We start from the raw sequence: 12,740 nt of genomic DNA on the forward strand, positions 1-12,740 counted from the left end.
CCTTTCCATCACCCTGAACAGGACCTTCCAGTAAGTGGGGTGATACTCTAGTCTATTTGTGTTGGCTGTTCCAAGTCTTGCTGATGTTTGGTCATTATAGAACTCAGCACACAGTATCATTTAAACATGTCAGAACAAAACTACCTTAGGCTACTATGACTGGCAACAACAACAAAAATCAACAGTTCTGTTTTACAATTTCATTTGTTAAACAATATCAATATAAGGTCAGTAAGATGTTCCAGGGTATTATTGAATGTTTCCATTTAGGCCTGGTGCTTTAAAGCCCTGTTATATATTTAGCATAGCACTATAGACATTTTGTTAATGATAGCAGTAAGGAATGTGGATACAATGCCAAGTTATTCAAGCTTCTTAAGTACACTATGTCCACTCATTATCCATCTAGCTAGTTTCAATATGTTTACACCCAAAGTCCCATCAAACTTATATGCATCATTTGTTTGCATATTTCGTCACATCCTTTTGTTTTAGGAAGTGACAGTTAGCTACTGTTAGCTTCTGAAACTAGCTATGTGTCATTTAGCGCTCTTATCCAGAGCGACTTACAGTAAGTACAGGGACATTCCCCCCGAGGCAAGTAGGGTGAAGTGCCTTGCCCAAGGACACAACATCATTTTGCACGGCCGGGAATCGAACTGGCAACCTTCAGATTACTAGTCCGATTCCCTAACCGCTCAGCCACCTGAGGTTCAATATAACAGCTTGAACCTAGTGCCAAGTACTGTATCAGCCCCTATTTAGGTAACTGAAGTCCAACTGTATAAGTTACAGTAAGACAATATATAGTATTATATAGAGTATATAGTACTCTGTGTGACTTTGCATTTAGGTTATTGATTCTGCATGCTTTCGGCTGGTTCTTGCCAATTTCTTGGTATTACCATGATTTTGAAAGTCAAGTGCACAGATCCATCTAAGTGACTGATGCCCTTGCCGCTACAGCAACCATTCTGTCGACAGTGACCTCACGGACAAAGGTAGTAGAATATTAAACAGGAGCCAGGATCACTTTGGTGTACACATAAACTGTCAACAGTATTGTCGAGCAAACTCCTCAGAGAACATGCTGGCGCTTTAATGACTTTCATGTGAGCGTGGAACCCGCGCACCTCTTTATGCTTGTTAGGAAGCCAACACAGTGAGTGTTTCATCTGAAATTAGTGTTTTTCATAGTGTGCTCAGCTGTGGGTGTGACTGGTAATGTATGCCATCTATGAACATATGTAAGCATCAAAACACTGCTATTCCATCAATTGAATTATTAGTCTCCTTTACTTCTATGCCCCGTGTTTATTTGATTTACCTTAATTTGACCAGGCAGGTAAATTAAGAACATGTTATTTTGTCATATAGGTGCAGGAAGATGAAAATGTCTCCTGTTGGACACAACAAGTCCAAAAGTAGTAAATAAATATATTTAAACAACAGGAACGTGAGAATCAATTATTTGAGACTCCTTCTCCAATCTTGCTTAACAGGTCTTTGCAGAGTCACTCAAGAAACTGACAGTCATTCCCTTGTCTCCTCAGAGGGTATGATTATTCTCAAACGTTCATTTCCTGGCGTCTGTCACATAAACACAGATCCATACAGGCGATGAAGGCTCAACAATGCAGTTGTCATTGGGCAGAGAACAGAGGACAGTCAAGGGTCAGCATACTAAGGTATGAACGTATCCAAATTGCAACCCATTCCTTTCTTAGTCAGGGGACTAAAGGGATGCACTTCACTACTGGGAAACTATTTAAGAGGTGTCGGTTAAGGCTCCCAAAAGTGATTGGCCAGAGGGTGGAAGGACTATTTCCCGCCATCGCAGAAGCAGCCCAGTTTATTGGTCCGGATGTGAAAGGGGAGGAGTCAGAGAAGGGCAGCAGTATGGTTTTACTCTCACCTGCAGGGAGAGGGAATCTAGCATAGGGAGGACAGGAAGGGACAAACACACCCAGGACCGGCACACATGCAGAATAATCAACCACAGGAGTGATTTCTACAGTTTTCCGAGGTTGAGAGGCATCGAACTTCAGCATGGAAGCTGTACGGAGTCTCACCCTCTGTCTGTTTCTGATCCTGCTCATCATTAGTAAGAGGAACCAGGTCAACAGCCAAGTCATTCCCCTGACGAAGGCACCTGCAGGCATCCCAACGGAGACAGTCCCCGGACATGTTACAGGAGGGGGCACGGAGCACGTTACAGGAGGGGGCACGGAGCACGTTACAGGAGGGGGCACGGGCCACGGAAATGCCACTGGCGGTGGTGGGCATGGGGCAGCCGCCATCACAACCCTGCCCATCGTCACCTGGAAGTGGCACCACGTGCAGACCCCTTACCTGGTGGCTCTCTGGGTCCTGGTCTGCTGGCTCTGCAAACTAGGTGAGCTCTTTTACCGTCCTGCGTTCTGAGAGGGTGACGGATGCAGCCTGCAGCTGGGGCATCTTGTCTATAAACTCAATATGTCTATATGAACTACTGCTTTGATGGGAGTCAGATGGCTGAGTGGTTAGGGAAGCGGGCTAGTAATCAGAAGGTTGCTAGTTCGATTCCCGGCTATGCCAACCAAATGACGTTGTGTAAGGCACTTCACGGGGAGAATGTCCCTGTACTTACTGTAAGTCGCTCTGGATAAGAGCGTCTGCTAAATGGCTAAATGTAAATGTAAATGAGTCTGATGTTGTCGATTTGTGAGTTAATTCACCCGAAACAGCCCAAAACAGTCAAATCATGGCCATATATTTACCAAAATGTAGGATTTTTTTGTTGTTGCATAATAACATGAGATTGTATATAATTACATACAATCGTTGTTCGATACCTCAAAACATTCTATTCTTGATGTTTTGCAATACAAAAAATATAAGCCCGACTCCCTAACCGCTCAGCCACCTGACTCGGGCTTGCGTGCCTGGGTTTGAGTCTGGCCATGGCCTTTTGCTGTGTGTTTCCCTTCTCTGTTCCCCCTCAGCTAAATGTTATACTGTAGCCATTAATTGTTTAACGACATTATAAAGAGAATTGCATTGCAAGGTACAGCACAATGCCACACTGCATATCAAGATCTACTCTATATTCTGTACAGTGAAGGAACAGCATTTTATCACAAAGATTTATTGAATTACTTTGATGTTATTTGAAGGATGAAGATCAATACTGTACATTCCTGGTTGCTTTATTTCGACAAACAGTTGTTTACTTCACCTGTTCTGTACCTGCCATGATTTATTGATAAATAAAAATATAGTTAAAACTCACATAGTTAAAACTAAGTGGTGTACATAGCTTGACCCTCACAGAGAGTGTCTGCACCATTAAGCACTCTCGAACGATACTAAATTCAATGCGAAATGAAGCAACTTCAGCTCTACGAAATGCCCAGAGTGACCTTTCCATACCCCACAGGAAGTACAGGCGTGAAAGAGAACCTATAGTTCACGCTTCAACACACATGTTCCTTGAGGCTACAGTCAGTATGACCATTTCAATGGTCTTGCGGCACATTGGCAGCAGTTTAAAAAGATACACTGGGACATTAGTTAGTGGTAATAATTCATGCTGACGCATGACATGTCATCCTTCAGCCACCAAGACAGACCATAGTAAAAGCAGATAATGAGACATGTAAAGATTAGTACAACAAACGTCATTGTCATTAGTCATTTAACAACATCACTGGTAACAATACGTTCAGCTATTTTGCTGAGTGGCCATTCTGGTCCCTTTGAATTAATCCATCTGTATTATAATTACTTTTGTTATGAGTTATGTTTAAACATGTATATGAACACGGACAGGCACTTGCACGGAACAAATCTTCTTGCATGAATAAAAACAGGTGTAGCTTGAATTCTGATACATCAATACAACTAAGCAAGTGACAGAACAGTTGGTTTATTCATTAAGATAAGGTTAGTCGTTGTGGTATTATTTGGTTCTGGAGAATGAGAATAAGTACTGGTTTTGTTATTAGTGAATGAAACCACCTTCAAGGCTTGATTTGTTTAAATGAGGAGGCGTGGTCTGAGATAGTCTTTAAATGTTCTATTCTTGAACATGCACAAAGATTTATTTGTCAAAATTGCTTTAACAATGGTCACTATTGTCACACTGGGTGTGATTTCAAGGTACTTTACACACACAAGCACAGCAGGAACAAATACATGTTGAATATGACTCATGTGCACGCACATTAATTTCCTTGATAACTTGTTGGTGCACATCGGGGTCACCTGTATGAGGAAGACCACTGTATCTCTAAATAAACAAAGTCCAAAGCCAAAGAAAGTGAGGTATATTTAATTTGCTTAAAAAAAACATGTAGGTGAGAGAAATCTTTCATAAACCAACCAAGATTGAAGGTAAACCTTCCCACCAAGATAATGTGTATTTTTCGATCACAAGAACAGGATATTTGTACTCTGACATAAAAACACAGGAAAGCAATAACCAAAATTGAGAAATGTGCTTGTCAATCATTAAAACAAACTGTCAGACAGTCAAACTGCCAGTGTACCTTCACATGGTAACATATCAACATAGTAAGACCTGCCACATACAACAGACTGGCGCGGCTCAGGCCAAGACCCAAATGCAGACAATAGAGGCAGGTATAACAGGAAACAATAGTTTATTAACCCTTGTGTTATCTTCGGGTCATTCTGAGCCATCAGTCATTGTGACCCACCGTCGTATTGCGACAAATTTACCTCATACAAAAACAAAGTGAAGATTTTTCTTTTAACTGTCGGGCTGTCTCAGACCCCCCACATTGGAATGGTTAAAAGAAAATTATTTTTATTTGTTTTTGTATTGGGTAAAATTGGGTAAACACAACAATGGTTCGTTATGAACCTTTGGGTCATGTGACCCGAAGGCAGCACGAGGGTTAATCCAAAATCGTCAGTCTGACTCAGGTGATCCACTGACAGTGAATTCTTGATAAGGCACAGACAGATTTCAGGATGAATCAGGTACTTGGCAGGCAGGGTTTGGAACACGGGTAATCTAGATACTGGAAACCAGAACAGGGAGAGAGAGGGGTTAAAAACACAAGGAAACAACCAGAACCAGTCCCTGGAGTGGGCGAGGGGGGGGGACAGGTAGCACAGGTGAATGGAATTAGGGTGTGACACAGACACACTGTAACTCTGCATCTTCTGGAAGTGCTCTGCTTACAGAAGTTCTGCTTCTTAATCTTGACCATTTGAAGTGAACCTGAAAACCTAAAGTGTCTATGGAAATGATAAACTACCCTTGATAAAGTACATTAGTACAGTCAGTGAGCCCAGAAAAGGCAGCTACAAATCTAGATGTGACTGGATAACTAGAGAACTGTCGAAAGAGGAGGAGCTGAATGTCCGCGTGTGTCATCCTGTGTGTGCGTCATCCTGCTTGAATGAGGACTTATAAACCTTGTCCATGTTTCAGCCCATCTCTACCCTGTCTGCACCACTGACAGTTCAGAGAAAGACACAGAGAGAAAGGAAAGTAATCAGGCTGTTCCCAAGGAAATGCAACATTCTGCTAGAGCAACAGTCTACGGGACAGAAATGTTCGCCTCCAAAATATTTTTCTAACATCAAGAAATAGTTGCCAAGTACATCTGGACAGACTTGGCAAAAAGGCCGACAGCACAGGAGTGTCTCAGAAGACCGGTTCTTTACTGCAAGAACTTTATTTGTTTAGATTTACATTCTGAGAAATGCTATGTGGTCCTTGTCCCTGGCTGCTGGGAGCAGCGATGCTGGTGTGCATGGTGGGCTTCACGTCGGTGGAGGGTGCAGAGAATGTGACTTCTCAGAGCTCAACATTGGCACCAGAGACAACAGAATCAAATCTCAACCTGACAGGAAAAGTTCAGGGAATCAACATTGTTTCTTTAAAATGGCACCATGTGAAGACCCCCTACTTAATTGCGGTGTGGATATTAGTAGCCGGGGTTGCCAAACTGGGTATGTAACAAGTGGCATCACTATATAAGTGCACAGTTAACATTGCAAGATGTGTGTTTGAGAATATGTGGGAAAAGCTGCAGATTTTCTTGACATCTCTTTCAAGATTACGTTTGATTAGTCAAGTACTAATGAATAATTCAACTGAAGGACAGATGGGACCAAAGAGGAAAATCTGAGAGGTCTGTTGTCACGCCACTGTGTGAAACAAGTGGTGCTTATAACCCACTGTTCCTCCACAAAGAAATTCAGGACGAATATGATATGAGACAAGCAGAGATAAGGGAAAAAGAAGCTGTCACCAGTGAAGGTGAAAAGTATTTGGTGTTGCAGTTGTGCCATAAATAGGCACAACACAATGCTACATAGTGGTAACTGTAGCCATCTCGTAATGTCAGTGTTATCTAGGCAACACACTGTTCCACAGGCAAAGAACTGCCCCTCATATCAATAAAAAAAACAACTGATGTCCAAAATGGTCTTTGGGATGAATTGATGTTAATATAATTTATTTTGACTGACATGATAAGGTAGTTATTTAGCAGATGCTTTCATCCAAAGGGACGCACAGGGGAACTCCTCTGATCTGCAGTCTAATGCTCAATCTCTGAACTATACCCACCAATCCTAAATTGGTCATCTATTTGTTTCCATAAGGTTTGAATAACTCATCTGAGATCCGGTGAGTTTGTCACTGGACCGTGAGTGGCACATAAAATGAATAAATAAATATTTAAACATTTTAAAACTCAGGAAATATCAGTTGAAAAAGTTTTGGAGATGTGAGGATTAATCCAAGAGAATCTAACATGTATTTGTTTCCATGTAAGATGAACTGTAAGTCAAACCTAGATGATTGATTTGGTCTGTGTGAAGATAGTACAACATGAATCCTGACATGGAAACATTTAGGAGGACAAAAATATAAGTCTTACCTCCCAGTCATTTGTTCCCAGAGATGTGTTGGTTTCCAAACAGCAAACTCGGTAGTTAATCATACTCTTAAAAACAGAGGCAATATTTTCTCAGTCCAGCAAAGCAGTTGATGATTTGCTAATTTCACAACCTCTATGATATTTTAATCCTCTTTTCTTAGTGTAGTTTCAACACCAGGACACTCTCAAAGAAGGATTCTGTGTCTTTCTCCCCTGTCAGGGGTCAGGGACCGAGACTGACTCACCCGGTGGTCGTCTAATCCCTGAATGCCTCACGTTGCCACTGAGCGTGACCACGATCACATTGTACTAATACGTGTAAATGTAAAGCATAAAGGTGCAAAAATAATTCAGCTAAGAGTGTCAGACTAAGGTTTCATTTATACAGCCCCTCCTACACACACACACACCCTCCCACACACACACACACCCTCCCACACACACACACCCTCCCACACACACACTTGAAGAAAATCATATTTCACATTACGCCCTTGGTGTCAGCTAACCCTCTCCCTCCCTCCCACTCTCCCCTCTCCATCAGTGTTTGAGCTGAAACACACCCTGGTCGCCGTGATCCCAGAGAGCGCGCTCCTCATCTTAATCGGCTTCGTCCTGGGAGGCATCATCTGGGGGGCCGACAAGGTCCAGACCTTCACTCTCACCCCCACGGTGTTCTTCTTCTACCTGCTGCCGCAGATCATCCTGGACGCAGGCTACTGCATGCCCAACAAGCTCTTCTTCAGCAACATGGGAGCCATCCTCACGTACGCTGTCATTGGCACATGCTGGAATGCCGGCGCTGTTGGCCTGTCCCTGTGGGGGTGCTACTTAGGTGGTGCGATGGGTAAGATAACCGTTACCCTGATTTAACCTGTGGTAGAGTCCACAGAGCCCTGCATGCAAGCCTTGAATGATTGAAATAGGAATCGTTCCGGTGATAGATTTGGGTCGCGGGTCAAAAGTCATGTGTGTCTGTTTTGTAGGTCAGCTGAACATCGGTCTGCTTCAGTTCCTGTTGTTTGGGAGTCTGTTATCAGCAGTGGACCCTGTGGCGGTGATCGCTGTGTTCGAGGAGGTCCACGTCAACGAGGTCCTGTTCATCTTGGTGTTCGGGGAGTCTCTCCTTAACGATGGTGTCACTGTTGTAAGTATCTTGCCATCTAACTTTTAAAATAATTCTGGACACAGAACACTGGCACCCAATGGCATCTTTCCATAACGGAACATAAAATACATTCAATGTATTTAATGTTATATGTTAAGGTACTGTATGGAACACATTCATTGTTTTCCCGTGGGAATGTTAGATTAATTATCTTGCATTTGTTAAATTAATTACACACAACATTCTATCAACTGTAAAACAAACCCATACCCTTCCCTCCCTCCCGACAGATAATTACATTTAGACATTTAGCAGACGCTCTTATCCAGAGCGACTTACAGTAAGTACAGGGACATTCCCCTGAGGCAAGTAGGGTAAAGTGTCTTGCCCAAGGACACAGCGTCAGTTTGCATGACCGGGAATCGAACTGGCAACCTTCGGATTACTAGCCCGATTCCCTCACCGCTCAGCCACCTGACTCCCCCTGTTCTCCCAGGTGCTGTTCAATGTGTTGGATGCGTTTGTCTCACTGGGAGGGGGACAGATTGACGCGGCAGAGATAATCAAAGGCATAAGTAAGTTACCTGCAGACAATGTATATATTACATATGAAGAATCAACCCCCAAAAAATGTCTACTTTTGATGACTTGCTGAGTATCACATCACAGTTCAGTCTGAATGGTATTCACTGTCTGAATGTAGAGGTTAATCCATTTTGGGTGTTGAGACGGGTAGCTTCTACTGGTCATGTTTTTTCTCTCCATGGCAATCATCCTCTTCTTTCCTCCTCTCCCCCTCTAGTCTCGTTCTTCGTGGTGGCGTTTGGAGGCTCCCTGGTGGGCGTGGTGTTCGCTGTGCTGATCTGCCTCCTGACTAGATGCACCAAGAACATCCAGATCATAGAACCAGGCTTCATCTTTGTCCTGGGCTACCTCTCCTACCTCACGGCCGAGATGCTCTCCCTCTCCGCCATTCTGTCGTGAGTTTCTGGAACTGCTGTTACGAATTGCTGGAGTCCCATGAATTAATACTTTTCTAATTCAATACATCCTCTCCTCTATGTCAGTTTTAGAGTTGCTCTACTTATTGTTCAACAGGGTCACTTTCTGTGGAGTCTGCGCTCAGAAATATATCAACGCCAATATGGATGAGAATTCTGTCACCACGGTACGATACACCATGAAGGTGTTTGCCAACGGCTCAGAGACTATGATCTTCGTCTTCCTGGGAATCTCAGCCATAAACCCAGACATCTGGGTTTGGAACACAGGATTCATCCTCCTCACTCTTTTCTTCGTCTTGGTCTTCAGGTTCATCGGTGAGATTGAGCCACGGTTTTTGTAAATTGACTTAATCTGAGGGTTTAGCTTGGCTGAGGGGCAGTTCTGTGGGCATATGTGAAGCCCTCTGTGACATTGCTGGCTGTAAAAGTACATTTTGATTTGAACTTGCTTCATACAGCCTCACAATTATTCACATATTAACACCACATTTTGTTTTGGTGCGCACCACAGGCACGTTCTTTCTCACCTGGATACTGAACAAGTACAGACTGGTTCCCCTAGAGATCATCGATCAGGTGGTGATGAGTTACGGGGGCCTGAGAGGGGCAGTAGCGTACGCCCTTGCGGTTTTACTGGACGAGAATAAAATCCCAGAGAAGAATCTAATGCTCAGTACAACTCTCATAGTGGTTTATTTCACTGTCATCCTGCAGGTAAACATGTCTACAGTTACCAAGATTAGACTTGGCCCTTGATATTTAAACAATTAAATGTTTACGCCATTTAAATATTTGCTTCAGGGCGTAACAATGAAACCGCTGGTCACCTGGCTGAAAGTGAAGAGGCAAGAAGAAAAGGAAATAACACTTGCTGAAAAACTACAGAACCGGGTAACCACAGTTATACGGTCTTGTTCGATAATCATTGAAAATGATACAAGGATCTAGTCTTCATGAAATAAATCCTCACATTATGTATTTATTTGTTCAGGCCTTTGACCACATGCTAGTTGCAATAGAGGATGTATCTGGACAAATAGGACATAACTACATGAGAGACAAGTATGTACTGTATGAGAAAATAAGAAATAAATCATATAAATTAAACAACGCACTGCTCAGTTGGCAAATGGCATGGATGGAAACTACTTTTTGACGGTGAATGTTTTTAGTTTTGACGATGTTCCTGTCGCTTGAAGGTGGAACAACTTCGAGGAGAAATGGCTCTGTTGGCTGCTGATGAAACCGTCAGCCAGGAAGTCTCGAGACTACCTCTTCAACATCTTCCACCAGCTCAACCTGAAGGACGCCATGAGCTACGTAACTGAGGTAGGGTTGAGGCACAGTCCGAGGTCAGAAACGACTGAAGAAAGTGTTTTTTTAAATGATTAAATAGTCGTTATTGGTGAAAAGCAGAGGAAACAATGAACACAGTGCCAGGTTACAGGTTACCCTGTTTCACAACCACCCACCCCACCCCACCCCACCTCATCCCACCCCACCACAACAACCTCAAACATAAAACACATTTTGAGTCCCCTTCTTCTTCTTCTGTTACAGGGTGAGCGTAGAGGGTCCTTGGCATTTGTGCGACATGAAACAGCTAACGTTGACTTCAAAAAGAAGTTTGGGGACGATTTCTCCGAGGTGATGCCTGACTTCATGGATTACATGACTGACGACCAGGGTCCAGATCACGCTTCGGTCTCATCCTTCTTGTAAGCAACATTTTGTGACTTTTACATATCACCTTGCCCAGAGGTTAGTTCAGTGGGGTTATAGGAAGCCATATAAACAGTTCTTATTTACCACAAACACACCTGCATGCCAGCATCTCCCCCCATGACTGGTTGTATGACCAGTGTGTGACACCTTGGTAACGATAGTGCTGTTTACTCACAACCAGCAGCAGCTGTGTAGATGTAGGTCTGGTAGGAGGTCTTCCTGGCTGTCTGTGTGAGACGTGTGCCGCCTGTGCCCCTCCAGACGAGACAACGTTCCGTCTGTGAGTCTAGACGTGGACCAGGACGTGAAGGGCATGAGAGAATCAGATATCAACGCACATCATCTTCTGCAGCAGCACCTCTACAAGGGCAGGAAGCAGGTACTGCAAGCACACAAAACAAATGTTAGAAAATGTTATCTGCACAGCCCTTTTTGCAAGCAATGTCACAGATGCCCATAGATCAGCGGCGACCCTCCATACTTTTTATACATCATAATCCAATTGTTATCATCCTCTCCTATGCTTTCTTGTGTTCTGTCTCCTGACAGCACAGACACAGGTACAGCAGGAGCCACCTGGACGTCAACAAGGACGAGAACGAGGTGCAGGAGATCTTCCAGCGAACCATGCAGAGCCGCTTGGAGTCCTTCAAATCCGCCAAAACGGGTGTTGCACCATCCAAGAAGATAAGCAGGCACCCCAACAAGGATCAGAAGGTTGGAAGTGTTCCAGCTATGTTCCATCCTAAAACAGCATTGATTTAAAAAAAGGTTGTATAATATTTTCTTTCTGTCAATGTAGGTGCCGAATGGACAGTCAATGGACAGAAGCAAAAACCATCCTTATGGAGATGAAGGTATGTCTGTCTTTCTTACTTTTCAATTCTCTTTTTACATTAATCTGAATATTTTATTCTTTTTTCCCCAAATCTATCACACCTCTAAAACAAATATATATCACTTTTACACTGCCACTTTGACATCAGTCAGAAAGTCTAGAATGGACCTGGTGTTTGGCCAAAAATACTTAGCATCTAAAGTAGAAAAGTGTCTAAAATATGCTATTCATTCCTTTTGAATGTGTAGATTTTGAGTTCTCTGAAGGAGACAGTGCCTCGGGTGGGGAAGCTACAGGCGTCTCGTTCCCCATGAGGGCCACCTACAGGCCTGGAGGTGACATGATGTGGCCTTCGCACCAAGTCCATGTTTACGCAACACACATCGACCTTATACATGTCCTGTCTACATGTCCATATGTCACCTTATACATGTCCTGTCTATATGTCCATATAGTCACCTTATACATGTCCTGTCTATATGTCCATATAGTCACCTTATACATGTCCTGTCTCCTCTTGGTGCAGCTGGTATTGAGAACCCAGCTTTCATGCCGGAGGTGGACCCGCTGCAGATCCCTCCCTGGCTGGCAGAGTCTGAGGCGGACGGCAGCGTGGCCCCCTCCCAGAGGGCCCAGGTCCGGCTGCCCTGGACCCCCAGCAACCTGCACCGCCTCGCCCCGCTACGCATCAGCAACCACTCCAACGACTCCTTCCTGATGGCCGACTCCCCCACCCCACCAGAGGGCGCTGCTGACCAGCCTCCGCAGAGCGGAACTCACATGTAGCCTGCTTTAACACTGGCCTGCAAGACTTGCATATATAAAGAACCACATGACCACTGACCACATATATATATACCCAATAGAACTGCTTTTAAAACTTTTTTATTTGCACTGTTCAATCATAATTTGTGTTTTTTTGTGGACCTGTTTAATCATAGTACTGAATCTCCAGATCAGACCAAAACATTAACGGCATCAACATTTATATTGGAAAAATATTTTAAGAGTACTTTTGTGCAATGAACCAAGCTATCTTGTTCAACAACCTCATCAGGTATATCGGAGACGCAAACGACAAAATTGGGCATTTGATTTCAGCATTACATAAGAGCTAAATAGCTCTTATATAGAGTATAGCTAAATTAAATGCCATTCCATTT

At 43.5% G+C, this 12,740-nt stretch overlaps 1 protein-coding gene across 1 annotated transcript; it reads left to right on the forward strand.

The window, feature by feature from the left end:
• Positions 1-1,959: 1,959 nt before the first annotated feature.
• LOC136961925 (sodium/hydrogen exchanger 3-like) lies at positions 1,960-12,733 on the forward strand. The gene is made up of 16 exons (XM_067255427.1): positions 1,960-2,395; positions 7,447-7,749; positions 7,889-8,049; positions 8,507-8,585; positions 8,813-8,990; positions 9,109-9,329; positions 9,526-9,728; positions 9,816-9,905; positions 10,006-10,076; positions 10,214-10,343; positions 10,575-10,732; positions 11,001-11,118; positions 11,289-11,456; positions 11,542-11,596; positions 11,826-11,912; positions 12,104-12,733. Exons 1-16 carry the CDS (start codon positions 2,050-2,052, stop codon positions 12,361-12,363), a joined length of 2,628 nt encoding a protein of 875 aa, XP_067111528.1. The 5' UTR covers positions 1,960-2,049; the 3' UTR covers positions 12,364-12,733.
• Positions 12,734-12,740: the final 7 nt, after the last annotated feature.

The sequence above is a fragment of the Osmerus mordax genome, chromosome 18 (genome assembly GCF_038355195.1).
Source record: "Osmerus mordax isolate fOsmMor3 chromosome 18, fOsmMor3.pri, whole genome shotgun sequence".
NCBI classification, from domain to species: domain Eukaryota; kingdom Metazoa; phylum Chordata; class Actinopteri; order Osmeriformes; family Osmeridae; genus Osmerus; species Osmerus mordax.